This window comes from Chenopodium album, chromosome 14 (genome assembly GCF_948465745.1).
Source record: "Chenopodium album chromosome 14, dcCheAlbu1.1, whole genome shotgun sequence".
In the NCBI taxonomy this organism is placed as follows: Eukaryota; Viridiplantae; Streptophyta; class Magnoliopsida; order Caryophyllales; family Amaranthaceae; genus Chenopodium; species Chenopodium album.
Window position 1 is genome coordinate 7,963,725 of NC_137847.1, and position 26,856 is coordinate 7,990,580.

The 26,856-nt window shown below is 34.0% G+C and overlaps 2 protein-coding genes across 2 annotated transcripts; one reads left to right on the plus strand and one right to left on the minus strand.

Moving 5' to 3' along the window:
- The first annotated feature begins 12,484 nt into the window (after positions 1-12,484).
- Positions 12,485-16,890, plus strand: LOC145580002 (peroxiredoxin Q, chloroplastic-like). Its single transcript, XM_081637320.1, has 4 exons — positions 12,485-12,834; positions 12,956-13,093; positions 15,750-15,839; positions 16,478-16,890. Exons 1-4 carry the CDS (start codon positions 12,634-12,636, stop codon positions 16,694-16,696), a joined length of 648 nt encoding a protein of 215 aa, XP_081493446.1. The 5' UTR covers positions 12,485-12,633; the 3' UTR covers positions 16,697-16,890.
- A 710-nt stretch (positions 16,891-17,600) lies between these two features.
- On the minus strand, positions 17,601-24,081 carry LOC145578799 (putative flavin-containing monooxygenase 1). Its single transcript, XM_081636100.1, has 5 exons — positions 23,590-24,081; positions 22,421-22,661; positions 19,154-19,332; positions 18,476-18,822; positions 17,601-18,184 (listed from the first exon to the last, which is right to left on the minus strand). The coding sequence occupies exons 1-5, from the start codon at positions 24,022-24,024 to the stop codon at positions 17,842-17,844; spliced, it is 1,545 nt and encodes a 514-aa protein (XP_081492226.1). The 5' UTR covers positions 24,025-24,081; the 3' UTR covers positions 17,601-17,841.
- Between the last annotated feature and the right edge of the window lie 2,775 nt (positions 24,082-26,856).

A 26,856-nucleotide genomic window follows, 5' to 3' on the forward strand; every position in this document is an offset into this window, starting at 1 on the left:
TTTTTGCAACTAACATGATTAATTTTTGTCTAATCATATAATTACTCACAATAATAAACCAAGGGGGAGAAAAGATTATATTATTTCTGGTTTATTATTATATTAAATTTAATTATCACGTGTCTTATTAACTTAACTATAAATATGGAAGAACTAAACATGTGAGTTGTACGTATAATTTGTTATTATAAACTAATTATAACGTAATTTGTTGTAGCTAAAATGGGAGACCTTATGAAAAGACAGTTCAGCATCTTAGATTTATCTGGAAAGAAATTTCTGGAATGGAAAGTGGATGCAATGATGAATTTGAAAGCTCAAGGCTTGGAGCACACTGTTAAAGAAAATAAAAGTCCCTCTGGTCAAACAACTGATACTACCACTTCTGCAATGACTGTTGCAAAACCTGTTACTGAACAAGATAAGGCAAAAGCCTTAGTGTTGTTAAGGCATCATTTACATGAAGGCCTTAAAACTGAGTACATGATGGTTGAAGATCCCAAAGAATTATGGGATTGCCTTAATGAAAGATTTGGACACCACAAAAGGGTGCTCCTTCCTAAGGCATTATTTGATTGGACAAATTTACGGTTCCAGGATTTCAAATCTGTAATTGATTATAATTCAACCATACATGAGATAGTGTCTATATTGAGATACTGTGATCATCCAGTTTCGGATGAACAGATGATTGAAAAAACACTCACTACCTTTCATGCAAGCAATATACTGTTGCAAGAACAGTACCGTGAAAGAGGTTTTAAAAGGTTCAATGAATTAATGAGTGTATTGCTTGTTGCGGAACAAAATAGTGAACTTTTGTTGAAAAATCATAACCTGAGACCAACTGGGTCTTTGGCCACTCATCATGAGGCAAATGCAACAAATTCCTATCCACCCGAGTCAAATGCTACAAGAAGAGGTGGACGTGGAAATTATAATGGCCGTGGAAGAGGCCGTGGAAATTATCGCGGACGCGGCCGTGGTCGTGGTAGAAACAATTTTCTAAGAAACAGTAATTTCAAAAATTTTGAAAAACAGAAGGGGCAGTCATCTGGAAGCCACAAACAAACTCCTTCGAAAGGAAAAGACACATGTTACAGATGTGGCATGACAGGACATTGGGGACGTACTTGTCGTACAGCCAAACATTTGGTAGATCTTTACCAGGCTTCTGTAAAGGGCAAAGAGAAAAATGCAGAAGCAAATTATGTTCATGAGGAAAATGCTCCTTGTCCCAGCCTTGATGTATCCGATTATTTCATGGATAATGCTGAAATTGGAAATGATTTCATTCTTGGAGAAAACAACAATGCTTAGGTTTCTCATCTACTAATGTAACATATGCTATGTTTTAATGTATTTTCTTTATGTTCTGTATTTTAAATTTCTAGTCATGTACTTTTAGTCACTATCATCAATAAAAGATTGTATAATATTATTCTAAACTAATCTCAAATTTATTTTATGAAGATATGGATCTACCTGAAGTTAGTTCCGAATATCAATGTCTTTTGGACAGTGGAACAACGCACACTATTTTAAAGGATAGAAATTATTTTTCACAACTAAAGTTGTTTCAAGCAAATGTGAACACTATTTCCGGGTCAGCTAAATTAATTGAAGGATCTGGAAAGGCTTGTATAATGCTTCCAAATGGAACAAAATTAATAATCAATAATGCTTTATATTCGAGTAAATCTCAAAGAAATCTCATAAGCTTTAAAGACGTACGCCAAAATGGCTATCATCTAGAAACAATGATGACAGATCAAAAAGAGTATATATGTCTCACGGCAGAAAAACATGGCAATAAACATATATATGAGAAATTGCCAGCATACTCTTCGGGGTTATATCGTATAAACATACGACCCGTGGAAATCAATATGGTATCTAACCAGAAGTTAGATGACAAACATTTGATTATCTTATGGCATGATCGTTTGGGACATCCAGCAACTGGGATGATGCAAAGAATAATAGCACATTCAGTTGGACATTCAATAAGAAATGTCAAAATTCCCCGATCAGATGAATTAACATGCTCTGCATGTTCACTTGGCAAATTAATAATAAGGCCATCCATGAGCAAAATTGCTACTGAATCTCCAAAATTCTTGGAAAGAATTCAGGGAGATATATGTGGGCCAATTAATCCAGCATGTGGACCATTTCGATATTTCATGGTTTTAATTGATGCTTCTACACGATGGTCACATGTTAGTCTACTTTCAAGTAGAAATGTTGCCTTTGCAAAATTACTTGCCCAAATCATCAAATTAAGAGCACAATTCCCAGATCATACAATAAAGAGAATAAGACTTGACAATGCTGGGGAATTTACATCCCAAACATTTAATGATTATTGTATGTCAATTGGAATTGATGTCGAACACCCAGTAGCTCATGTTCATACACAAAATGGTCTGGCTGAATCACTAATTAAGAGATTACAAATGATTGCAAGACCATTATTAATGAGGTCAAGATTGCCACCATCTGCTTGGGGACATGCTATAATACATGCAGCAGCGCTAATTAGATTGAGACCTACAGCTTATCATAAATTCTCACCACTACAGCTTGTTTGTGGTCGAGAACCAAGCATCTCACATCTAAAAATCTTTGGTTGTGCTGTATATGTTCCCATTGCTCCACCCCAACGAACGAAAATGGGTCCACAAAGAAGACTGGGAATTTATGTCGGGTTTGAATCCCCTTCTATAATTAAATATCTTGAACCACTGACTGGTGACTTATTTACGGCTAGATTTGCGGATTGTCACTTTAATGAAACAGTATTCCCAGTCTTAGGGGGAGAGAAAGTGGACCCACGTAAGAAAGAAATTGAACTTATTTGGAATGCAACACAACTGTTGATGTTAGATCCACGAACAAATATGTGTGAACAAGAAGTCAAGAAAATTGTTCATTTACAAAGTGTTGCAAATCAATTGCCTGATGCATTTGTAGACACAAAGAAGGTGACAAAATCACATATACCAGCAGAAAATGCCCCTGCACGTATTGAAATCCCAACTGGTAATAAGGCCATAGAAAATGAATCTCAGGCACGCAGAAAGCGTGGAAGACAACTTGGTTCAAAAGATTCTAAGCCAAGAAAATTGAAAAGATTGGATGGAATAGGAAATGAGACTAATGATGTTCCCCCGTCAGAAGGTCAAGAAAGACCAAATGTGGATGAAAGTAAAGAAAATGATGATAATCCAAAAGGGGACGAACAAGAAGACAACCCTACGGGGAATGAACAAGATGTTCAAAACATCGATAACAATGAAATTTCAATGAATTACGTCTCTACAAAGACTCAGTGGAATAGAAAGGATGTTATCGTTAATGAAATATTTGCAAATTCCATCGCAATCGACATAGTGTCTGATGAAAATGATGTTGAACCTAGAACTGTAGAAGAATGTCGACGTAGGAGTGATTGGCCAAAGTGGAAGGAGGCAATGCTGGCTGAGTTAAAGTCACTTGAAAAACGAGAAGTTTTTGGAAAAATAACCCTTACACCAGCAGGTGTAAAACCCGTTGGATACAAATGGGTATTTGTGAGAAAACGTAATGAGAAAAATGAAATAGTTCGATACAAGGCAAGACTTGTAGCCCAAGGATTTTCTCAAATTCCAGGGATTGATTATGAAGAAACATATTCTCCAGTGGTTGATGCAACTACATTAAGATTTCTGGTAAGTTTGACAGTCACAAAAGGACTACAAATGCGATTAATGGATGTAGTGACTGCGTATTTGTATGGATCACTCGATACGGACATTTACATGAAAGTCCCCGAAGGACTAAAACTACCAGAAAATCACAAGCCTAGACAACTGCTTTCCATAAAATTAAAAAGGTCACTTTATGGATTGAAGCAATCTGGAAGGATGTGGTACAACCGTCTGAGTGAATATCTTATGAGAGAAGGATTCAAAAACAACCAAGTTAGTCCCTGTGTTTTCATAAAGCGATCACAATCAGGATTCGCTATCATTGCAGTTTATGTTGATGATTTAAATATCATCGGAACCCCAAATGAACTCGAGAAAACTGCAAAATACTTGATGAAAGAATTTGAGATGAAAGACCTTGGAAAAACTAAATTTTGCCTTGGACTGCAAATTGAGCACTTGAGTCATGGTATTTTTGTCCATCAATCAAACTATACAGAAAGAGTTTTGAAACGATTCTTCATGGACAAAGCAACTCCAACCAACTTCCCAATGGTTGTTCGTTCTTTGAATATGAAAAATGATCCATTCAGACCCCGAGAAGAAAATGAAGAGATTCTGGGTCCAGAAGTACCATACTTAAGTGCAATTGGAGCCTTAATGTACTTAGCTAACAATACTAGACCCGACATAGCTTTCTCTGTGAATTTGTTAGCTAGGCACAGCAATGCACCAACATATAGGCATTGGAAGGGAGTTCGACACTTACTCCGGTACCTACGAGGGACACAAGATCTTGGTTTATATTACCAACCAAAACAAGATGCTGCTCTCATTGGGTATGCAGACGCTGGATACTTATCAGATCCTCAAAATGCCAAGTCACAAAATGGATATGTGTTCACTTATGGCGGCACTGCAATATCATGGAAATCAACAAAGCAGACATTGACCGCGACATCATCAAATCATGCAGAGTTGATAGCCCTCTATGAAGCAGGACGGGAATGTGTGTGGCTGAGGTCGATGATCAGTAATATCCAAAAGGAGTGTGGAATGAACACAATAACAGAAGACCCAACCATCATCTTTGAAGACAATACAGCATGTATCGCTCAAGTAACTGAAGGATATATTAAGGGAGATAAAACGAAACATATTGCTCCAAAACTGTTCTTCACACATGATCTGCAAAAGGACGAGGAAATAAATATCCAGCAAATTCAGTCTTGTGAAAATCTTGCCGACCTGTTCACCAAATCACTTCCTTCGAAGAAATTTGAGCAATTAGTTCACAAAATCGGAATGCGACATCTTCGTGAACTATGCTAAAATCAGGGGGAGTATTATATGCACTGCACTCTTTTTCCCTTCGATCAGGTTTTTATCCCACTGGGTTTTTTTTCCTGACAAGGTTTTTAACGAGGCAGTATACCAAAGCATATAATACAATAATATCGTTGTACTCTTTTTCCCTAGCTATGGTTTTTATCCATAGGGTTTTTACCTAGCAAGGTTTTTAATAAGGCAACTTACACCCCATTTCATGTGAACATTCAAGGGGGAGTGTTGAGAAAAATTACAAGTGAAGTTCACATGAGCATGTAAACTAGTACAATAATTTGTAACAAAGTACAATCATGCAAAATATTTTAATAAGAAAATTTGCCTATAAAAGGCAAGTTCACTATTGTGAACTACACAAGCAAAAAAATAACCGGAGTAATACTACTACACTACTTTTACTTCTTTACTTCTCTTACTCTCCAACATCTTTCTATTGGTAAAATATTTAACAGTTTAAAGGTTTTTGCATTTTTTTTTAAACAAAACATAGAACCAATTTTTTTTCCTCTCTGTACAGAAAAGCATACATGATTTTAAGTATTACCTCCGTTTCATATTATTTGCAACGATTTAGCATAAAATAGAGAGGAAAAATATTTAATCGTGACAAATATTATGAAATGGAGGTAGTAAGACGGTTTTACCATAAAGCTGGGTCAATTCAGGACTTTCGGTATTCAAGTCAGGTTATGTCGAGTTATATCATGTTTTGGTTCCAACTTAGGTCATGTCGGGTAAATCTAGCATTCACGTTAGGTTTAGGTTCGGTTTGGGTCAAGTCAAGTTTAATTCGGTTGGGTAAAGGTCATTTTTTTTGTTGTAGCTTGGGCTCGTTTTGAATCAAATTCAAGTCGGATTCACTTTTAAGTTTGGGATATATCAGGTCGTGTTTGAACTTTTGAGGTGGGTTTATGAGTAGTAAATTCGGGTCTAGATAAGTCTAATCGAATGATCATCTTGTCAAATAATCTTTATGTGGTCACTCTTGGTTTTGGGTTAAGTTCAAATCAGATCAATGTCAATTTTTTTTTTGTTCAACTTATATTTTACGTGTTTTAAAATTTGGGTTTATGAGTGGAATACCAAGAATGACCTAACATAAAGATTATTTGACAAGAATGATCATTCGACTAGACCTATCTAAATCTAAATTTACCACTCATAAACCCGCCTCAAAAGCTCAAACACGACCTGATTTATCTCGAACCTAAAAGTATCAATATGTTGTCAACCCAAAATTAAAATATCTTTAATAAAATAATTCTACAATTTTATCATGGTTATAAAATTAATAAATTTAAGATTATTTTTAGTTGAACTTCTTGGGTAAAATTGTAAAATTAAAAAAATTAGGTCAATTTGATATTTGAATCCATTTCATTTATTTGGTCAATGGCTAGGGGAGTTAACAACATCGTGTCAAATAAAGTTGTGTTACAAGCTACCTAGGTCAATATCAGGTAGGGTCATTTTTTGGCATCTGTGTTGGACTGTAGGTGGGTTGGGTTAATGGGAGGGGGAAAGTGGGATAAAGACATATGCTCGCAGTGACACATAAAAGTTTATTAAGTACTCCCTCCGTCCCTTAATACAAAGCCTCTTTTGGTTTTAGCACGGGAATTAAGAAAGTTGTAAAGTTTGTAGAACTAATGATTAAAAGTACATATGTGCATGTGGGGTTAGAGAAAGATAGAGAGAAAGAAAAAGTAGTTGGGAATAATTAAAGAGATAGAGAGAGAAAGTGTTGGAAATTGACTTTAAAAGTACAAAAAAGTAAAGAAAAAAAGATGACAACTCATAAAAAGAGGGTAATAATGTCAAAAAATACAACCTTTAAATAGAAAGAGGCATTGTACTTTGGTTTACCCAAAAACGAAATGAGGCTTTGTATTAAGGGACGGAGGGAGTGTTGTACAATGATAAGACACTGTTACACAAATGTTTTTAAGATCTTTCACTCCTTATTGGGTAAATTCTTCAATAGGCTTAGTTATTGTGAACCACATCCACACAAGTTTTTTTTTTCCTCTTTATTGTAATTTGTAATTTATGTACTACCTCCGTTTTTTTTAATTGACACGTTTTGACTTTAGCAATATTCACATACTCCGCTTTATTGGGAAAGATCATAAATAATCTTGTAGCGAAAATAATATTTACTTTCCCTTTGTATATAAACAAAATAGGTAACAATTATGCCTCTATAATATAATGGATTAACTCACAAAATGTTTATAAAATATAAACTAATATTCGATGGTATACTCTCAAACTTAAATTGTGTTTCTATTTATCAATGCAACAATAATGTGATACAAATTCTATCTCAATTTACTACTATAAACAATTAATCTAATTACATATTTATAATCAGCCTATAACTAAATAACTAATGATGCAAATTATCGTTATATAATTTGCCATAGTTTATTTCTTATTTTCCTACCACTTTCCTTCTTTTTCTCCTCTTTTATTTCTTGTAATTTCTTCTTTATTTGTTTTTAGCAAACTCCAAAATAAGGAAGAATATTATCCAACAAATCTCCCCCTTCCGACTTATTAGGAGATTATTGATAGACCCGCTTCATCTCGACAAACATCAAGCTTTTGCATGGTCAATGTTTTTGTCATCATATCTGAAACATTGTGGTCGGTATGGATCTTTTCCAAATGCAACAGTTTGGTTTCAAAGACTTCTTGTATCCAATGATACCTTACGTCTATATGTTTGGACCGAGCATGGAAAGTAGGATTTTTCGCCAGATGAATAGCACTTTGGCTATCACAGTAAAGTGAATACTTATCTTGTTTAATCCCTATCTTGTAGGAAATTCTTCATCCACAATATTTCTTTACAAGCTTCTGTCACAGCAATATACTCGGCTTCCGTTGTTGATAATGCAACACATTTTTGTAACCTTGATTGCCATGATATAGCTCCCCCTGCAAAAGTCATCATATAGTCTAATACTGACTTTCGCAAATCAACATCATTTGCCATATCTACATCTGTGTAACCTTTTAACACAGGATCTCCTTGACCAAAACATAAGCACATTTTTTATGTGCCCTGTAAATACCTTAGAATCCATTTGACATCTTCCCAATGTTCTTTTCCTGGATTCGAGAGAAACCTACTGACAACACCTACCGAATAGGCAATGTCTGGTCTCGTACAGACCATAGCATACATCAAACTACCAACTGCAGATGAATAAGGAACTTTATCCATCTTTTCTCTTTCTTTCTCACTTGTAGGACATTGTTGAGAACTCAACTTAAAATGACTTGCAAGTAGAGAACTTACTGGTTTAGCCTTATGCATATTAAACCTCTCGAGTAGCTTCTCAATATATCTTTCTTGTGACAACCATAACTTCTTATTTTTCCTGTCACGTGAGATTTTTATGCTTAATATCAGTTTTGTTGGTCCTAAGTCTTTCATAGCAAAGAACTTATTCATCGCCTTTTTCAAGTTAGCGATTTTATTGGTGTCGCGACCAATAATTAACATATCATCAACATAAAGGAGTAAAATAATAAAATCTCCCACTACAAATCTTTTTATGAACACACAATGATCCGATGTCGTCTTGTGATACTTATGATCTTTCATAAAGGATTCAAATTTTAGATACCATTGACGTGGAGCTTGTTTTAAACCATACAAGATCTTATTCAAACGACATACCATGTGCTCTTTTCCTTCAACCTGGAATCCCTTAGGTTATTCCATATACTACCTCCGTTAATTATTATGTGCAACTTTGGAGTATTATTTGTGAGATATAAAATATTTCAAAGTTGCACATAATAATTAACGGAGGTAGTATATTTCTTCTTCCAAATCACCATGTAGGAAGGCTGTTTTCACATCTAGTTGTTCAATTTCTAAATCCATGCATGCTACCATGCCGAGAACAACTCGTATTGATGACATTTTCACTACCGGTGAGAATATTTATTCAAAGTCAATACCTCTCTTTTGACTAAACCCCTTCACAACAAGCCTTGCTTTATATCTTGGTTGTGGATTATTTTCTTCAGTCTTCAATCTGAACACCCACTTATTCTTGAGTGCTCGTCGACCATTTGGTAGCTATACCAAATCAAAAGTATGATTCTCATGCAAGGATCTTATTTCATCTTGCATGGCTTCAATCCACTCTTTTTGGTGAATATCTCTTAAAGACTCATCATAAGACTCTGGCTCTCCACCTTCAGTTAACAACTGATAGTCACCATTAACAAACTTTGCTGGAAGTCGTCTATCTCTATTAGACCTTCTTAACTCTAGTGGTGATGGTGGTTGATTTTCTTGTTGTGTTATGTGTTCCACATTCTCATGATTATCATCATAATCGTCCATGTTGTGAGGATAATCTTCTTGGTTTACTTCTCCCCCGCGATCATCAACTACACCCAGGGAAGGAATTGGATTCATAATTATAGGCAATTCTTCATGGGATGTTGTAGATTTTTTCAATTTTTGTATGTCTTCAATGGTTTGATCTTCAAAGAAGACGACATCTCTACTTCTAACAATCTTTCTTTCAGAAGGACTCCATAACCTATAACCGAACTCATCTTCAGGATAGCCAAGAAAAATACATTGTTTTGTCTTGCTATCAAGTTTTGATCTCTCATCTCTCGAGATATGAACAAAGGCTTTACATCCAAACACCTTCAAACTTTCATAATTTACTTTTCTCCCCGACCATATCATTTGTGGAACTTCACCATCAAGTGGAACTGAAAGAGAAAGATTGATCAAACGAACTGCATTTTTAACTGCCTCCCCCCAAAATGATTTGGGTAACCTTGCGTGAGATAACATTGAACGAACTTTTTCAGTGATCGTACGATTCATCCTTTTTGCAATACCATTTTGTTGAGGCGTTTTTGGGACAGTTTTCTCAAGCTTTATCCCATACTTCCTGCAGTATTCTTCAAATGGACCTCTGTACTCACCACCATTATCAGATCGTACACATTTTAATTTCATGCTCATTTCTCTCTCTACTTTTGCATGAAACTCCTTAAACGCATCAAAGACTTGGTCTTTACTTTTCAAGAGATAGACCCATACTTTCCTGGAATGGTCATCAATAAATGTGACAAAATAAGATGCCCCACCCAGAGATTTTTTCTGTCATAGAACATACATCTGTGTGAATCAAATCTAGAACTCCTGGTCTTCTAGATGGTGGATTTCTTCGAAATGAAACTCTGTGTTGTTTTCCAGCTAAACAATCAACACAAGATTTCAAATGAACATCCTTCAAAGGAAGGAGTTTCTTTCGAGTGAGGATTTGCAATCCCTTCTCACTTATGCGAGCCGTTTATGCCATAACTCGGTAGAACATTCTTCGGCTACATTCAACTATGTGTTGAGCTTCCCATTTGTGACATAAAGGGTTTGTTGCTTCTTTCAATGAGCTCTGATTATCGAGCCTTTTGACAACTTCCATTTTCCATTAGAAAAGTGATTTGCATACCCTTCATCATCAAGTTTGCCAGCTGAGATCAAATTTAGCCTTATATCTGGAACATGTCTGACATCGTGCAGTGTTAGCTTGCATCCTGCATTGGTTTCCAAGCAAACATCTCCAATACCAATAATTTTGGAGGATCCATTATTTCATATCCTCACAAAGCCAAGATCGCCACTAGTGTAAGATGTGAAGTAATCTTTGTTTGTAATTAGATGATATGAAGCACCTGTATCAATCACCCAGCTACAATCTTCATTTGTAAGGTTATAACATGAGTCATCACCTGCAAAATAAACTTCGTCACCAACTGCTGTAGCCGTGACATTTTTCTTGTCTTCATTACCACTACTCTTGCCATTCTTTGATCGCATGTCCCTCTTCCATATTCGACATTCACTTTGCTTATGTAATGTCTTATGACAATAAAAGCAAGTGAACCTCTTCTTAGATTTTGATCTGCCTCTCGATTTATCTTGACTTTGGGAGCCTCTAAACATTGGTTTCCCTCGACTTTCAACAATGTGTGCTTCAGTTTGATTATTTGTGGAGGCAAATTCTTTTCTTCTAACTTCTTCATTGAACAAGCTATCTTTCACCATGTCAAGGGTGAGTTTACCATTCGGAGCCGAATTGTTCAACGAGATAACAAGAGTTTCCCAACTATCGGGTAATGAGCTAAGGAGTAATAAGGCTTGGACTCCATCTTCAATAGTCATGCTAACATTTGTTAGTTGATTAACAATGCCTTGAAATTCATTCATGTGTTCTGCCATATTTTTATTTTCTTTGTATAGAAGATGGACCAACCTTCTCACCAATGTAGCTTTATTTAAAGTTGTCTTCCTTTCATACATTGACTCAAGCTTTTTCCAAAGCTTGTAGGCATTGGTATCATTAGCAACATGTTGAAATATACTTTGATCAATATGTTGTCGTATCAACTAGACTGCCTTTCGATTCTCCAATTTCCATACATCTTCGGTTTTACTTTCCAGTTTATTTTCTTCCTCGATGGGTTTATACAAATCCTTACAATAAAGGATATCCTCCATTCGAGACTTCCACATGGAATAATTGGACGACGTCAATTTGATCATTCCCGATAAGCTTACCATCGAATCTTCCATTTTGTTTTATATAATGTGTATGTTTGTAACTTGGTTCTGATACCAGATTGTTGGGAAAGATCGCAAATAATCTTGCAGCAAAAATAATATTTACTTTCCCTTTGTATATAAACAAAATAGGACAATTATATCTCTATAATGTAATGGATTAACTCACAAAATATTTATAAAATATAAACTAATATTCGATGGTATACTCTCAAACTTAAATTGTGTTTCTATTTATCAATGCAACAATAATGTGATACAAATTCTATCTCAATTTACTACTATAAACAATTAATCTGATTACATATTTATAATCAGCCTATAACTAAATAACTAATGATGCAAATTATCGTTATATAATTTGCCATAGTTTATTTCTTATTTTCCTACCACTCTCCTTCTTTTTCTCCCCTTTTATTTCTTGTAATTTCTTCTTTATTTGTTGTTAGCAAACTCCAAAATAGCAAACTCCAAAATAAGGAGGAATATTATCCAACACGCTTTTACCGTGTTTTGTGCTTTATACGTAATAAAAAATATTGTCATGTGGGATCTTGTTAGATTCGTCATGATAAAAATTTTCAAAATATTAACTTTTTATATTTTTCCTTATTGATAATTAAAGATATGAATGGTTGAAGTTATATATGACAACGTGACTAAAGAAACAGACGAAGTATTACAGTACGAGTATTACTCTTGTTGCCCATTCGAACCAGAGAAAATAATTTACACCCGATCTCGGTCAATAGATGATAGATTGCTTATTGTTTATGATTTGAGAGACAAACATTGGACTTGGTTACTTGACTGGCCACCATTTATCCACAACACAATGAAATCCACTTGAAAAGCCACAAACCTCTCACCCTTTTCACCTCTTCCTCCTTATCTTTCTTCTTCCACTGCACTATAATCATCTACTACTACTACACTTGTATTGAACAACAACTTGTAACATTTTTAAGCTTTCTTTCTTTAACAATGGCTGCCCTTTCTCTTCCCAAACATTCCCTTCCTTTTACTCTTCCTTCCCAAACCCCAAAACCCCATTCTTCTCAAAATCTCTGCATCATCTCCAATTCAACTCAATCCCATTTTCGTGGCCTCAAATTATCACACCCTTCTTCTTTCTCTTCCCCCTTTTCTTCTCGTTCTTCCAAATCCGCCATTGTTAGTGCCAAGGTGCAACATTTTGCTGAAATTATTTAATTTTTTGTGGGATTTTCTGATTTTTGAGTGAATTTTCTATCTGGGTTTTTGATTTTGTTTATGAAAATAATTGAGTTTTGGTTGGAAAAAGCAGGTTTCTGAAGGTAGTCAGGCACCTGCATTTACTTTGAAAGATCAAGATGGAAGGAATGTGAGCTTGACTAAATTTAAAGGGAAGCCTGTTGTTGTCTATTTTTACCCTGCTGATGAAACCCCTGGTTGCACCAAACAGGTCCTTACCTTTATTTCTCTTTCTTATATTTGCATATTTTTTAACTGCTGGTCAAATTAATGTTACTCCGACTCTTCATTTCACCCCGGTTACTCATGTTGAATCCTCGACACTCTAACATGGGTTATAAAATAGTTGAGTTGGACATTTGGCCATGTACCCTAGTCTGAGTAACATAGGTACACATTATACATATCCACTCATTAATATTGGCTTTACTATATGCCATAGTTATTTGTTATGCTTTTGCTCCTTATGTGTAGAGTTTAAATTTGGTTCTACAGTAACTTTTGATTCTTATGCTATTTTTTCTTAGGAGATGGAAGATGGCATTGTGAAAGAACTACTTAAATAACACTATAACCCTTCATGAACCAATATTGTAGGAATTAGACTGATAAATGAAATTACAAATAGTGATCTTGTTTAGGCCATTGAAGATTTGAAGCAATGTTGAGGCTTTAGGTACATTCACTAATCACTATTTGAGAATATTAGGGGCCAAAATTTGCTTTTGTTGTTGATGCTTTCTAATATTAATCCTTTATATATTATGCGTATTATGTTGTCATGTGAGATGTTGTTGGTGCATACTTTTATTCATTAGCTTCGAGATGAGTTGAAATGAGCAGTTCTATATCAATTGTTGATTTCGTCATTTTCAGGTTTAAAAAGTATAGTGTTTAAAAATTGGTCAGCCAAACGTGGTCTATAGTATTTTGTAGTAGTTATTGATAGATGATAACGAACTTTCAAATGAAGTAATTTCGGACGATGAGGCAAAGGAAAATGACCTTGCTTTATGAAACTGTCATTACTAATTTACTCACAAGCAGTTGCGGCTTAGATTGGTTGGTTCATAGTTAAAGGTATGCTATATGTGGAGTTGTGGACCAGGGTGATTAACAGTTTCAGGGGGGTCAACAATTTAGATGAATAGGCTAATGGATTAGTTAGGTCACATCATATATACAAGGATTTGCAAATTATCTTGAACATCCTAAAGAAGCATTGAAAAATGTTATCTTCCTGCAGTTCGCATCAGAGTGGGCCGGCTATTGAATGAGTAAGTAAGATATAGGAGCCAAACCCGAATATCCAAAGGCCAGTACTTCTCCCCAATAATTTGATTTTTAACTGATGGTATTTCTAGTAAGATGGTAAGCATCAACATAAATAAAAGATCACCCCCCCCCCCCCCCCTCCTCCCCTTATAAGTGAACCTTCAAGTCGAGGGAAATTATTGTTGGTTTATGTAAAATTCTTGTGAACTTGCCAATGGGTGAAAGGGAGAGTTCCTGGACAACAGCAATCTATGTTGGTCAAAGCCTATATGATGTCTCTAAGTCATTGTCTTAGTCCAAGTAGCATGATTGCTGCCTATATCTATTATCTCCGCAATAATCATTCCATCAATCTGGTTTTTCTGCTTAATTGCAGTAATTCAATGAGACTTACTATATGCCAAGGAAAAGTATCTCTTTTCTGTCAAGTAAAGTTGCTAAGATGAAACGATATGCAGAGCAGCCATAATGTGTAATGTTTGGTCTCATTCCTCTAGCAAAAGTACTTTCAAATTGAGTAAGTGTTCTAGATCTCTGGAAACCTGGATACATTTTTTGGTTACAAGTCAATAGATAAAATATCAAAACTGTCAAGTAAAATATTAAGTTTCATGGACCGATTTGGCTCAATTTATAGGGGTGGTAGTGAAACCTACTCAATATCAAATTATTCAAATACAAGCATTATTGTTGAGGACCGAAATTTACACTGGTCAACTGTTTTCTGTTTCCAAGGCTATTCGTGTAGCCCCTCATGTAAAGCTCCCATTGCAGATTGCTTTCTTTGAGATAGATTAATATCCTATACCCATGCTGTGCAGACTGCAGACAAGCAGTTGGCTTAGGGGTAGGGATGGCAATGGGTCGGACTCGGAGCGGATTATGCTAAATCCGACTCCGACCCGACAGGAAGTCGGAGGTTAAATCCGACTCCGACTTCATTATCCGACCTCTGACTCCGACTCCGAGTTTTTTTTCGTTATTCAATATACTTTACAAATTGGGCTATTTGGGCCTTTACAACCCACACCCAATGCCACCATGACCCACACAAAAATCCACTATCTATTGGAGTCGGAGTCGGATAATCCGTCAAAGTCGGACATTTGTCGGAATCGGATTTTTTTCTCGGATTTTTTGTAGGATCCGACTCCGACCCTCCTCCGACTTGGAGTCGGATTATTTTAACGGAGTCGAACTCGGATTACTTTTTTCTCGGACTCGGAGCGGATTTTTTTACCTTGGATCGGGGCGGAGTAGGGTCGGATCCGGACTGGATTGTCATCCCTACTCAGGGCTTCTGCAGTTCTGCTTCTCTTTTTTATACGGAGTAATAAGCAATTTAGTAGTCTTGCACTTAACTTAGAATCATTTTAGAATGTCAGTGCACTTTTAAGAATCTAATAACTTAATGCGGGATTTGCTCTTCCACATATATAAGATTGTCCTTTATTTTAATCGATTTCTCATTGCACTGGTAAATGGCTTTGAAGATCAATGGTTAAAATGTTTTCTGAACTTTTGTCTGAAACTATGTATTTTCTTTGTTTCTCTTTGTGCCATCACTTGACCTTTTTGCATTTTCTCCACAGGCTTGTGCTTTTAGAGACTCATATGAAAAGTTTAAGAAAGCAGGGGCAGAGGTTATTGGTATCAGCGGTGATGATTCATCGTCTCACAAGGTAAATACAGAATTCTAGTGCAGCGCAGTCCATACTTGTTTGGCAAAAATTTTAATTAAATTGGACGACTGTCAGATTATTTTGGCATAGGAGAATTATAGTCCCTCAATACATGCATTACTTTGTTATCAATGACCAAAATCCATATGCTTCATGATAAATCTAGTTTTCTTTCCTTTAATCCCCCCTCCCTCCCCCAAATACATGGAGTGCTAGGCAATTACTAGTGATAAAGACGTTGGATGGTGGTGTTTTTCAAAGCCTGTCTCTGAAATTGTATCCCCGTACTTTGTGGCTATCAAAACTAGAGAAGAAAAAAGTGTGATTAAATTTTAAAGGTTGTGTTTCTAACCTGCAGCATAGCTTATTCTTTGTTATAAGACATACGAAGTACTTCGTAAGGTTTTATGTTATGCCTTAAGGATTTCCACTCAACTATAAATAGACAGTCTTATTTGAATTTGATTATGCAAAACTTTTAGCATTCTTAATTCTGTGGGGCAGAGAGAAGAAATCTATTGCAGTTATTCTTCTCAAGGGAAATCAGAAGGCTACTGTCCATTGCACAGCAAACATACACCGAACTATCCCCTTATATATGTTTGAAGTTTCTGACGTGTACTCTTGTATGTATTCAGTCATTCAAACAGAAGTACAAGCTTCCTTTCACTTTGCTAAGTGATGAGGGTAACAAGGTGAGAAAAGAGTGGGGAGTCCCATCAGATCTCTTTGGAGCTCTCCCCGGGAGACAAACCTATGTCCTTGACAAGAATGGAGTCGTCCGGCTTGTTTACAACAATCAATTTCAGCCTGAGAAGCATATTGATGAGACCCTCAAGTTTCTACAAAGCCTTTGAGCAAGATCTCTGATAGCAGATTCTGTGAATCCTTCTCTCCTCTCTCTTCAAATTAGCAACCCCGAATCCTTGATTCTCCAATGTATGTCTTAGATCTTTCTCTGCAGTATTTGTGATTAATTCTGTATACTATTCCCAAAATTTCTATCAACAATTAAATGCAATAAAAGTTGAGAATATCAGAATTCGGCAGATATGTGCTCACTATTATCAGCAGCTCTCTGGGATATTGATATGTTGCTTGTTTTTTTATGATTTTTTTAATCTGTCAACCATGAATAAGTTTCAGGGTTTCACAGTAAACTTGAGGTTACTCCATTCATTTGCTTTAACATATGCCCTTCTCTATAGTTGTGAATGACTAAAATATGTCACGCGGCGAATTTTTATCTTGCACTGCCACAGTGGTAATTGTATGAGCTTTTGACATCTCCTTCTTTTAAAGTGTCTTGTTTACTTTTTGTCTCTCCCAAACTGTTGAGGCCTTGTTGAACATACATGCTCGTTGGAGAGCTTCATTTGACACTCGTCATGGTCTAAAATACGGGCTGGTGATTTGCGCTGATTAAGAAGTCTGTATATTATCAGATCCTCATGAAACTACAAAATGATACTGTCAGATGCTCTTTCTGGGACCATATTTTGTTTATATTGTGCATTTGCATCATTAGACCTTCTTTTAGGTTGGTAAGGAGAAGGCCCTACTCGAGTTAGCAGGTTAGGCCCTTTGAGGTGGGGAGGGGAGGGGCAGGGTGGGGGGGGGGGGGGGGGTGGGGAGAGAGGATATAGATAATTGTCTTGGTATTGCAGCTGTGATAAAAATTACCAAAAGACGAGATAGAAGGGAAATTAAAACGAACTGTAACTCAAATGCAACACAGAAGATAATATATATAGCTTATCATGTTCTTACATGCTACTATACTGATTGTTACATGCTACTGCAATGCCCTACAAAATTACAGAAATATAAAAGCTTACTACAGATTTTCAGACTAGTATCTGTTTTATTTTGCATTTTCACCACTAGAAATCTAGCTTTATTAGCTAAATCCATAAAAACACCTAGTGATTACGAAATTAAATGATGATATATGACCATAATATTACTTGCACATAATTAGTTGCTTGTTGAATTGCTTTGATTATTTGTCTTCGTCGTAATCCTGACTGGTGTAAGGGCTGAATGCTTCAGACAACCAGCTGTTCTTCCTCCAGGAATTCCATCCCATCTCCTCACAAAGTTCATCATTATGATTAATGATATAGGTTGAAATGCATTGCCTTTTGTAGAACCTGGTTGTCCTCTTCATAACTTCCACCTCCTTTTCGATATGCCCTAGCATATTCTCTACACTAGGGAGCTTGAATCGGTCACCCACGAGCCTTGCTAGCCACTTGCACCTTAGCTCAGCTGTTTGTAGGTTTGATACCGTCTCAACATAGCCTATAAAAGCCATGTTTGGAATCATAGGGTTTATGGTGCTCCTGCAATTTAGTCAAATAGGATTCATAATAAGTTCATCTTACAAGGAATATGGAAGAAGATCAAAGAATTAATCTTATTGATTACATTAGGTTAATATAAGCAAGAAAATTGAAAACGGGGTATGATTTTTCCAAGGCAATATTCATCTTGTCAAGGTAATAAGACAATAATGCCTCAACTAAAATTACTTTTGTAACATACCATCAATAAATATTGTCTTGGAAAAATCAAACACGTATGTGCCCTATTGTCCTTAACTTTTAACTCAAAAAAGTTGGTATTGTTCTTACTTGTACAATGGCATAACACCATTATAATCAAGGAAGCTAGTGAAAGGTTGTGGTAGAATGGATTCTAGCTTCTTCTTCCCATCATAACCAGTTGCACAAATCACTATGTCTGCCTCAAGCTTGCTACCATCATCGAATTGGAGTCCATTTTCATAAAACCACCATTTCGACGCCTTCTTAAACTTGATTCTTCCCTCATCAGCCTCAGGAAAGAACTTTTCAGGCAAAATTGCCATTTGACAACTTGCATAGTCCTCATGGAAGGGATGCTCTGGTTTTAGCCCATGCTTCTCATATGGAAGCTTCCATAGCAAGTAACTCTCTATAATTTTCGACACAACTCGTCTCTGAAACAAGCAATATTGCATCATGGTTAGAAATGTGCACAATTCATTAACCTAATCTCAATGTTATAATCTTAATAGTTTTACTTCTAAAGGTAAATATATAAGACTGAAATCTCCAAAATAAAGGGTCGTATTATATTGTTACATATTTATTTATCGTATTTATACACAAATCCATAATTACAATAATGTTTTGCAAGGTGTAGCTTCACAAAACATTAAACAAATTTAGTTACGAAGTATTCCTTACATTATAATTTAAATAAACAGTCAAAGTTAGGTAAGGAACAACAATCCGAATATACATTGTAGGGAAAAAAAAAAAAATTACCATAGGCGATAGGAGGAGGCAAATTAAAGCCCTAAGAGAGTTTTGGTCAGGCCTCTCATGGATGTATTGGGAAGATCTTGTTGAGTAAAACAAGTAAAATGGTAAACCCCAAATTGAGTAATGAGGAACTGTCCAATGCAACGTTCTTATCACCATTGTGCATGCTTTCCCATCTGGTCCTGCAGTCATGCATAACATACATAAATTACGTGTAAATCAATGCTTTATTTATTTATATTTTTATTAGTGGGTGGTCACAAAAAGTGATATACTAGATAAACAAAATTCGATGTCTTGTCATGTACTCCGTATAATGGTATCTGTAATACTGCCTCTAATAACTTTAATGCGGTCATTTAATCGTAGAATTTCCACTAGTATGAAAATTATGTGACTATTAAATTTAAATGAAAAAGAGTATATTTTATATTACTAATTGCAAAAAGGAATATTAATAAAATTTGGCTTAAAATTTCAAATGTGGCCAATATAATGTTGTAATGTCGATCTATTAAGTATATTGTTAAAGTGGTAAGAAAATAATCCGACAAAATCACAACATTTCACCAGTCAACCTATTCCGATCCGTATTAGCAAGCAAGACACTTTTAACAAGAGGAAAAGGTATGCATTATTAGCTAATAAACATAAATTAGTACTAGCTCTATTTGCATTGCTCTTTAGACTACACATAGTATGAACTTGGCATTCAATGATTCAATATTCTTTTTCATTGAGCATGTCGTATATACAAGATGCATGGTATATCAATGATTACTATGATATAAATCATAATAATCGTAGATACTGAAGTTTAAGCAAACGACTAATATTTAATCATGGCTTAGGACTTAGTACAAATTAAGATTATGTTCTGGTAGTATGAAAAGCATATATTATAATGAATTAATCATGTATCATATGCTTCACATCACTCTTATCAAGTATGAACACTATATATTATATTTTTTGCATACATATATACAACTAGTATGAACACGAATATTTTATAACATATGATATGAATTTCATGCATATTACTCGATCGTAATTAGATTCTGTCGGTCCATGCAATATGAACAACATTTATCATATTATATAACGTTATAATAATTGTAGCTTAGCTTACACATGCAAAAGAAAAGTAATTAGGAAGTCCAACCGAACGAAATTTGAAAAAACAAAGGTCAACACTCACATGATTGGAAAAAATTGACTAGAGGAAAGGTCAAATAGATAGTCATCATCATATATGATCAATTGACCCCAAATCTACTTCTTTCTTTGTTTAGGTAATATTTTAGGTTTTATTATTATTATTATTATTATTATCATTATTATTTATTTACTTTTTTTTTTATGTTTTGCCTTGATTGTAATTACTAATTAGTTGTAAAGTTGAATACTTCAATTGATTAGTATTACATTATAAGCAACAATATTAACAAAGTCAAGGTTTGAATTTATTGATATGAATGGAATTGAAGTCAAAGCACTAATTGAATTGACCTATTCTTAAGAGTACTTGATAGAGTACAAATATGAGTATATGACCAACTAATTAAGGGTTTTAAAATTAAAAAAAAAAAAATGAGAGAGAAAACTTTGTACTCCTATGATTATTAGTTAATTGCTTGCTTGTAATAGATTTAATCAGGTTACTTCACCAATGTTTTTCTAGTACTTGTAAAATATTTATAATAATTTATAAAATGAAATATTTAGCGTAATAGTAATAACTAAGATATTTATGCATGCCAAAATATTTCAAGATCGGTATACATGTTAGTGAGAAATTCGAAAATAATTTTTCATTTAAATGAACCAAGGACATTATTGCAAATAATATACTGTACATTACATACGTATAAAAGAAGGAAATTTTGAACATGTAATTAAGTTTATAGGCCAAGACTCAAAAAGTACAGAATTTAAAACATGCATGTACTTAATTTGTTAGGCTTGGGGAGTGTAATTGCATCAAATTTATAGGAGTACCAAGTAATTAATAAAGTAAAAAAAGCATGTATAGTTAGATTTTATAAAAATTATACTCGTATATTATATTCTATATAAGCAAAACACAACTAACTAAGTTGGCAATTGGCATGATGCATGACCACTATTTGCCACATGCGATGAAATTGTAGGTATATTAGAAATTTAATTTCTTTTTGAAATTTGACGAATAAATCTAATGGATCGATGTTGGAAATTTCATACTAATTTAATTTCAATAAAATAAGCTAAGGAATGGTTGAAGAGTGTTGACTATGAACATATATATATTTTTTAATTACAAGGTTTTGTATAGATATTACTCGTACAACTTATATTCCGCGTAATAAAGATTGAGTCAATTATGCCAATTCCCCAATTGTCATAAACAACTCAAATATTAGAAATTGGCAATGTAAGACTAAAAATTATGTGACAGAACATAAAATTTGGTGTATTTGGCCAATATGGGTTGCAGCTATGTTTGCATGTGTTACAATAAGATCCTAAGTCATACGGAGTATAACTTACCGCTTCGAGATAAAATGTGATTTAGGACACGGCCATGTATGCTTACATAAATAATTAACTATGAGTAAAATTGTGATACAACATCAGAAGATACCACTAAAAAATGGTAATAAAAAACCTCATAACATAAAAAAATTACTCCCTCCGTTTCATAATGTTAGTCCCATATACTATTTTGGTTGTTTCAAAAAGATCTACCCATATTGAATATATTTCATTTATAACTTGATTTTTTTTTGGAATTAATTGGTTGTGTATTGATGACATGACTCTAAGTAAGGAAATCTTTACCTTAAATTATGCAATTATGACTTGTACTTTCCAAATAAAAAATAAAAAAAGTTAAATAAGGTAAACTAATCATGAATTATGTTGTACTTTAATGTTAGATTCCAAATATATTTCTTTTCTTATTTTATGTGACTGATTCCATATGGAACTAACATTATGAAACGGAGAGAGTAATAAATTACTTTGACAAAATAATAATAACATAATATAATTAAGAAGATCACATGTACTTCGTATATTGTAATGTTATTAGTTGATCATCCAAAGTAATGATGATATATACGAGTATATAATAATAGTATGTATAATTACTCTATCAGTCTCTATTTTTTCTTTTTATGATATTCTTGAGAGAAAAATATTAAAATGGAATGAATAAATGGAGATAGAGGCAGGAGTAGTCAATATAATAAGTAGTCAAGTAATTTAATAAGAATAATAATATACCTTGGTTTGCTTCAGCACATTCAACAGCAAGGTCTATACCAGATTTCTTGTAACCAACAATTGCAACACTTTTTCCTTTAACAAGTGAAGAAGCTTCTTCCTTGTTTAATTTGCAATAATCAAGAGTATGTAGCACCTTTCCTTTGAATATTTCTGGCCCTTTTTTTGGTGGAAAAGTGGGAATTTTGGGTATGTCACCATATTTTCCAATACAGACCACCACTAACTCAAAAGTGTACCTCTGGAATAACATGTATAGTGGAACAAATTAACACAATATACCGAATTTAAAGAATATGTTCAATTTATATAAACCACTTTTATATATCGAGGTAACTATTAATTGTTAATTTATATGGTTTTTTTTAATGACAGAGTATATAGACAGATGAACATTTTTATTTTAGTAAGAAAATAAAATTAAAACATAGTCATCGATCCTTAGAATGGGACCAACAACATATTACATGCTATCTTTTCATACAACAAAATTAAATGTTAAAGATAAACAATTTAAGTTCAGTAAGCCTGTCCGAGTTTAAAATTTTGCAAAATAAAAGAATAAATTTGAGATGTTGTAACAATTTTTTCCCTTATTTTGGTCCTACGACTTTTTTCTTAGTAAAACAAGATCCTTGTTGTTATACTCCGTAACAAAATAATAATTATTGTTCTCCAAATTAGGTAAATATTATTATGGCTTGATTATATAACTGAATTACACGATTTCTTTCCATCATTATGGAGATTATACAATTTTTTTTTTTTTTTTTTTTTTTTTTTTTTTTTTTTTTTTGAGTTTTTCAAATCATGATACTACCTTTGTTTCAAAATAGATGTAATGTTTTAACTTTTTTGTTTATCAAATCATGGCTTTGGCCACTAATTTTTGTATATGTTCATTAGTAAAAGTATATACTAGTAGACATCTTGAAAATATACATTAAATCCAAAATTATTTTACATATTAGTATTAAATTTTTATATTTATTAAGTGAAAATGGTGTCAAAATTAATAAATAAATGATGTAAAAAGTGTCCAAACAGTATATGTATTGTGAAATGGAGGTAGTATAATTGTGCTTTTTTTTAGTAACACCTTACATGCAAAATGCTATAAATACCTCCTTAAGACATGCAACAATTTCATAAAGGATATACAATTTTACCTCAATGGACTCAAAGTCATCGTTAGTTTGAACGGCAACCTCCCACGCCGGGTGGCCGGTCATCAACCTCCCGTACTCCCCCTTCCCTTCGCGGTGATTTTCATCCCCGATGTAACGGAGCTCAACCACCTTAGAACGAAACTTAACAAACTTAAGGACATCAAAGTGGTTAGCATAGGAGTGCAAATAGTCAATGATCTCAACATAAGAAGGGAAAGAAGAATTATCCCTATCCGGCCAAGGAAAATCGGAAAATTCATAGTCACATCGCGGTGTTTGAAGTTTTGTAGTACGGAAGGATGCATGTTTCCATACACCTCCTATTGAGTCACTAGCCTCAAAGACCATTGGCTCGTACTTGGCTAGTTGTTTAGCGGCTGCTATGCCGCTAATCCCGGCCCCAAGGATGGCTATCTTAGAGGAAATAGGAGCCATTTTGAAGAGAATTGAAGGTTATGGTAGGAAGTAAGGGTGTTTAGAATGAATGTGATGAAGGTGTTTTTTTTTCAAGGGTTTTAAATTTGTGTTTGTGTGTGAAATTGAAGGAGTGTTTATGAGGTATTTATAGTGAATAGAGAGTAAGGGGTGGGGCACGTTATTATAATGGTCATGTGAATAATTCTATGACTTTGAAATAATCTTTGTAGAAATGGGAAAGAGGATCATAGTCTTACGGGTATCATGATCAATGCATGCATGGATAGGGGACCGTTCGTTACTTCCTTTTTTTTTTTTTTTTAGTTGGCTTTCTTCGTTTTAAAATACTTGTAATATTTTGACTTGTAGATATGACTAAATTATACGCCATATATAACTCCGGTTTTACTGTACCGTAATTTATTATGTATTGAGTAATTAACTTATCCTCTATTCAAAAAAAAAAAAAAAAAAAAAAAAATTATCTTTATTGTAATTTTATGTAGATTCAACGTAAGAAAAGCTAGATCATTAAAATTAATCCTTATAAACACTTGTAATTCTATAAGCTAAGTATTAAACTTCAACTTTTTATTGGACATTCTAAAATTACTCCTTATGTAACACTTGTAAGATTATGTTTTGTATGTCACATTATTTTTGCTTATGTAAACATTTATAAGGTTATGTTTTGTCACATTATTATTGCTTATATGATCTAATTTTTTATTGGTGATTCTAAAGTGTATTTTTACAATATGTAATTTTTATAACTTTTTCATTATGTATGTAATTAAATATGTATAGTGATATAAAAGAGAGAGAGAGAGAGAGAGAGAGAGAGAGAGAGAGAGAGAGAGAGAGAGAGAGAGAGAGAGAGAGAGAGAGAGAGAGAGAGAGAGAGAGAGAGAGAGAGAGAGAGAGAGAGAGAGAGAGAAAAAAGAAGACAATAAAGTCTATTTTATATATTCAAATTTGATCTGATTTGAAATTTTTTTTTTTCCTGACTTGATCTGAATTAAGCAATAAGGTCATAAAATAGATAAACGTAGCCTTTTATTACCCTTTTACTTAGTTAAATTTAAAATAGAAAAAATAATAATTCAGTTTAGTTCATATCAAACCTTATCGATTGTAAGAATAGCCAAATTGTATAAGTATGCTAACAATAAAATAAATCGTTGGTATTTATTTTTAATAGGCAAGGGGAAAGATGTCTTATTGGGCGAAATGGCCGAAACCTCTCATAAATCAACCCGGCTTGATTAGTGAGGTATGTCCTTTGATAATGAGAGAAAAGGGTAAAGGAATCTCCAGCCCAAAATATAGTATCTCTAATGGGGTTTAATCCCACAGCCTGTGATTATTGTAAGATAATGCAAACCTTTCAATTAGACTAAGCATCTCGGTAAAATGGTAATATTGAAGAATACAAATTATAAACTTTACATATTAGCATTGACCCCAATTAAATAAGGCTTATTTATTTTAGTATGGATGAAGTACAAAGTAATACGCATGTATGGTCATATGGATGACATTACCATCAACATGATTATAAAAGGTTAAATTATTTGGACAGGCAGTATTCAATCATGCAATCAAATATTATTGAACTTATACAATCTCAACTTGAAACATAATTTGGTTAGCCTCGTTACATCATTATTATTTTTAGGAAAATTTGCAAATTGCAGCCATTTAAAGTTCGTATTTTGCAAATTGCAGCCATTTGAAAAAAAAAATTGCAAATTGCAGCCCAAAAGTTCGTATAAATTGTAAATTGCAGTCCGATTCAACTTTTTCATCGGTTTACATGTCAAAAAATCTTCGGTTAAGGTTTTAGGGGTCATTTTAGCTCTTAGGGGTCCGAATTCAGCTCGGAATTAGCAAATAAATAACGTAAGTGTCCCATTTTACAGTTTCCCACAAATCGATACATTTTTGTTATGCAAAACAAGGCACTTGCGTTATTTTTTTGCTAATTTCGAGCTCAATTCAGACCCCTAAGAGCTAAAATGACCCCTAAAACCTTAACCGAAGATTTTTCGACATATAAACCGATGAAAAAGTTGAATCGGGCTGCAATTTACTATTTATACGAACTTTTGGGCTGCAATTTGCAAAATACGAACTTTAAATGGCTGCAATTTGCAAATTTTCCTTATTTTTAGTTTGTTTGATATACCAAAATTTTGGTTTTTAACGAGAAACGATCAATATTAACAAAGAGCTGTGCCCAGTTTATCTTACAGATTTATTTATTTGGGAGTATAATCATCTTTTCAAGTACCAGTCGAGGGATACAGACGTCTTTTCATGTACTACTTGAGGGGTACATATGTAATTTCCTAAATGCAAGTTGCAAACAGTTTTAAACAGCTCACCAAAAGTACTAAATAAATGACTACGCTTTTTGAATATATTTACAGAATTTGCCACCAGATTAACAAAATTCGTTAATCTGGCAGATAAACTTGTATTTGCCCATTAACAAAGAGGAGCAGCAAATCCAATTATTCGGTACAATTGCGAAAATTGAGATATGTATAAATTTTTTCTTCCATCCTTCCCTCATGTGTCCGACTCCTCATCCCTCCCTAATTTAGCCATTTAAAATGCATTTAGGTGCACCTGCCACCTAGTACCAAGACATCATATGCTAGTTTCAAATCTATTCAAATTAGGAAAGAAATTCAAATGAGCAACTAAATAGCTTTGAATTCTGTTTAAACTAGGGAAATTATTCGTGTGCATAATATGAACGCTTTTATGAATCGAAAATGTGAATGCTCTATCTCCTAATTTCTCTCTTCACCTATCTCTCCAAAATTTTCTCTACCTCTCATT

Bases quoted from the DNA above. Each gene is read 5' to 3' on its own strand.
- LOC145580002 (XM_081637320.1), top strand. From the start codon at position 12,634: ATGGCTGCCCTTTCTCTTCCCAAACATTCCCTTCCTTTTACTCTTCCT. The intron at 12,835-12,955 runs GTGCAACATTTT...TGGAAAAAGCAG, and splicing joins CCGCCATTGTTAGTGCCAAG to GTTTCTGAAGGTAGTCAGGC. The intron at 13,094-15,749 runs GTCCTTACCTTT...TTTTCTCCACAG, and splicing joins CCCCTGGTTGCACCAAACAG to GCTTGTGCTTTTAGAGACTC.
- LOC145578799 (XM_081636100.1), bottom strand. From the start codon at position 24,024: ATGGCTCCTATTTCCTCTAAGATAGCCATCCTTGGGGCCGGGATTAGC. The intron at 18,823-19,153 runs GTAATTTTTTTT...TGCTTGTTTCAG, and splicing joins GCCTCCTCCTATCGCCTATG to AGACGAGTTGTGTCGAAAAT. The intron at 18,185-18,475 runs GTAAGAACAATA...ACTAAATTGCAG, and splicing joins GGTGTTATGCCATTGTACAA to GAGCACCATAAACCCTATGA.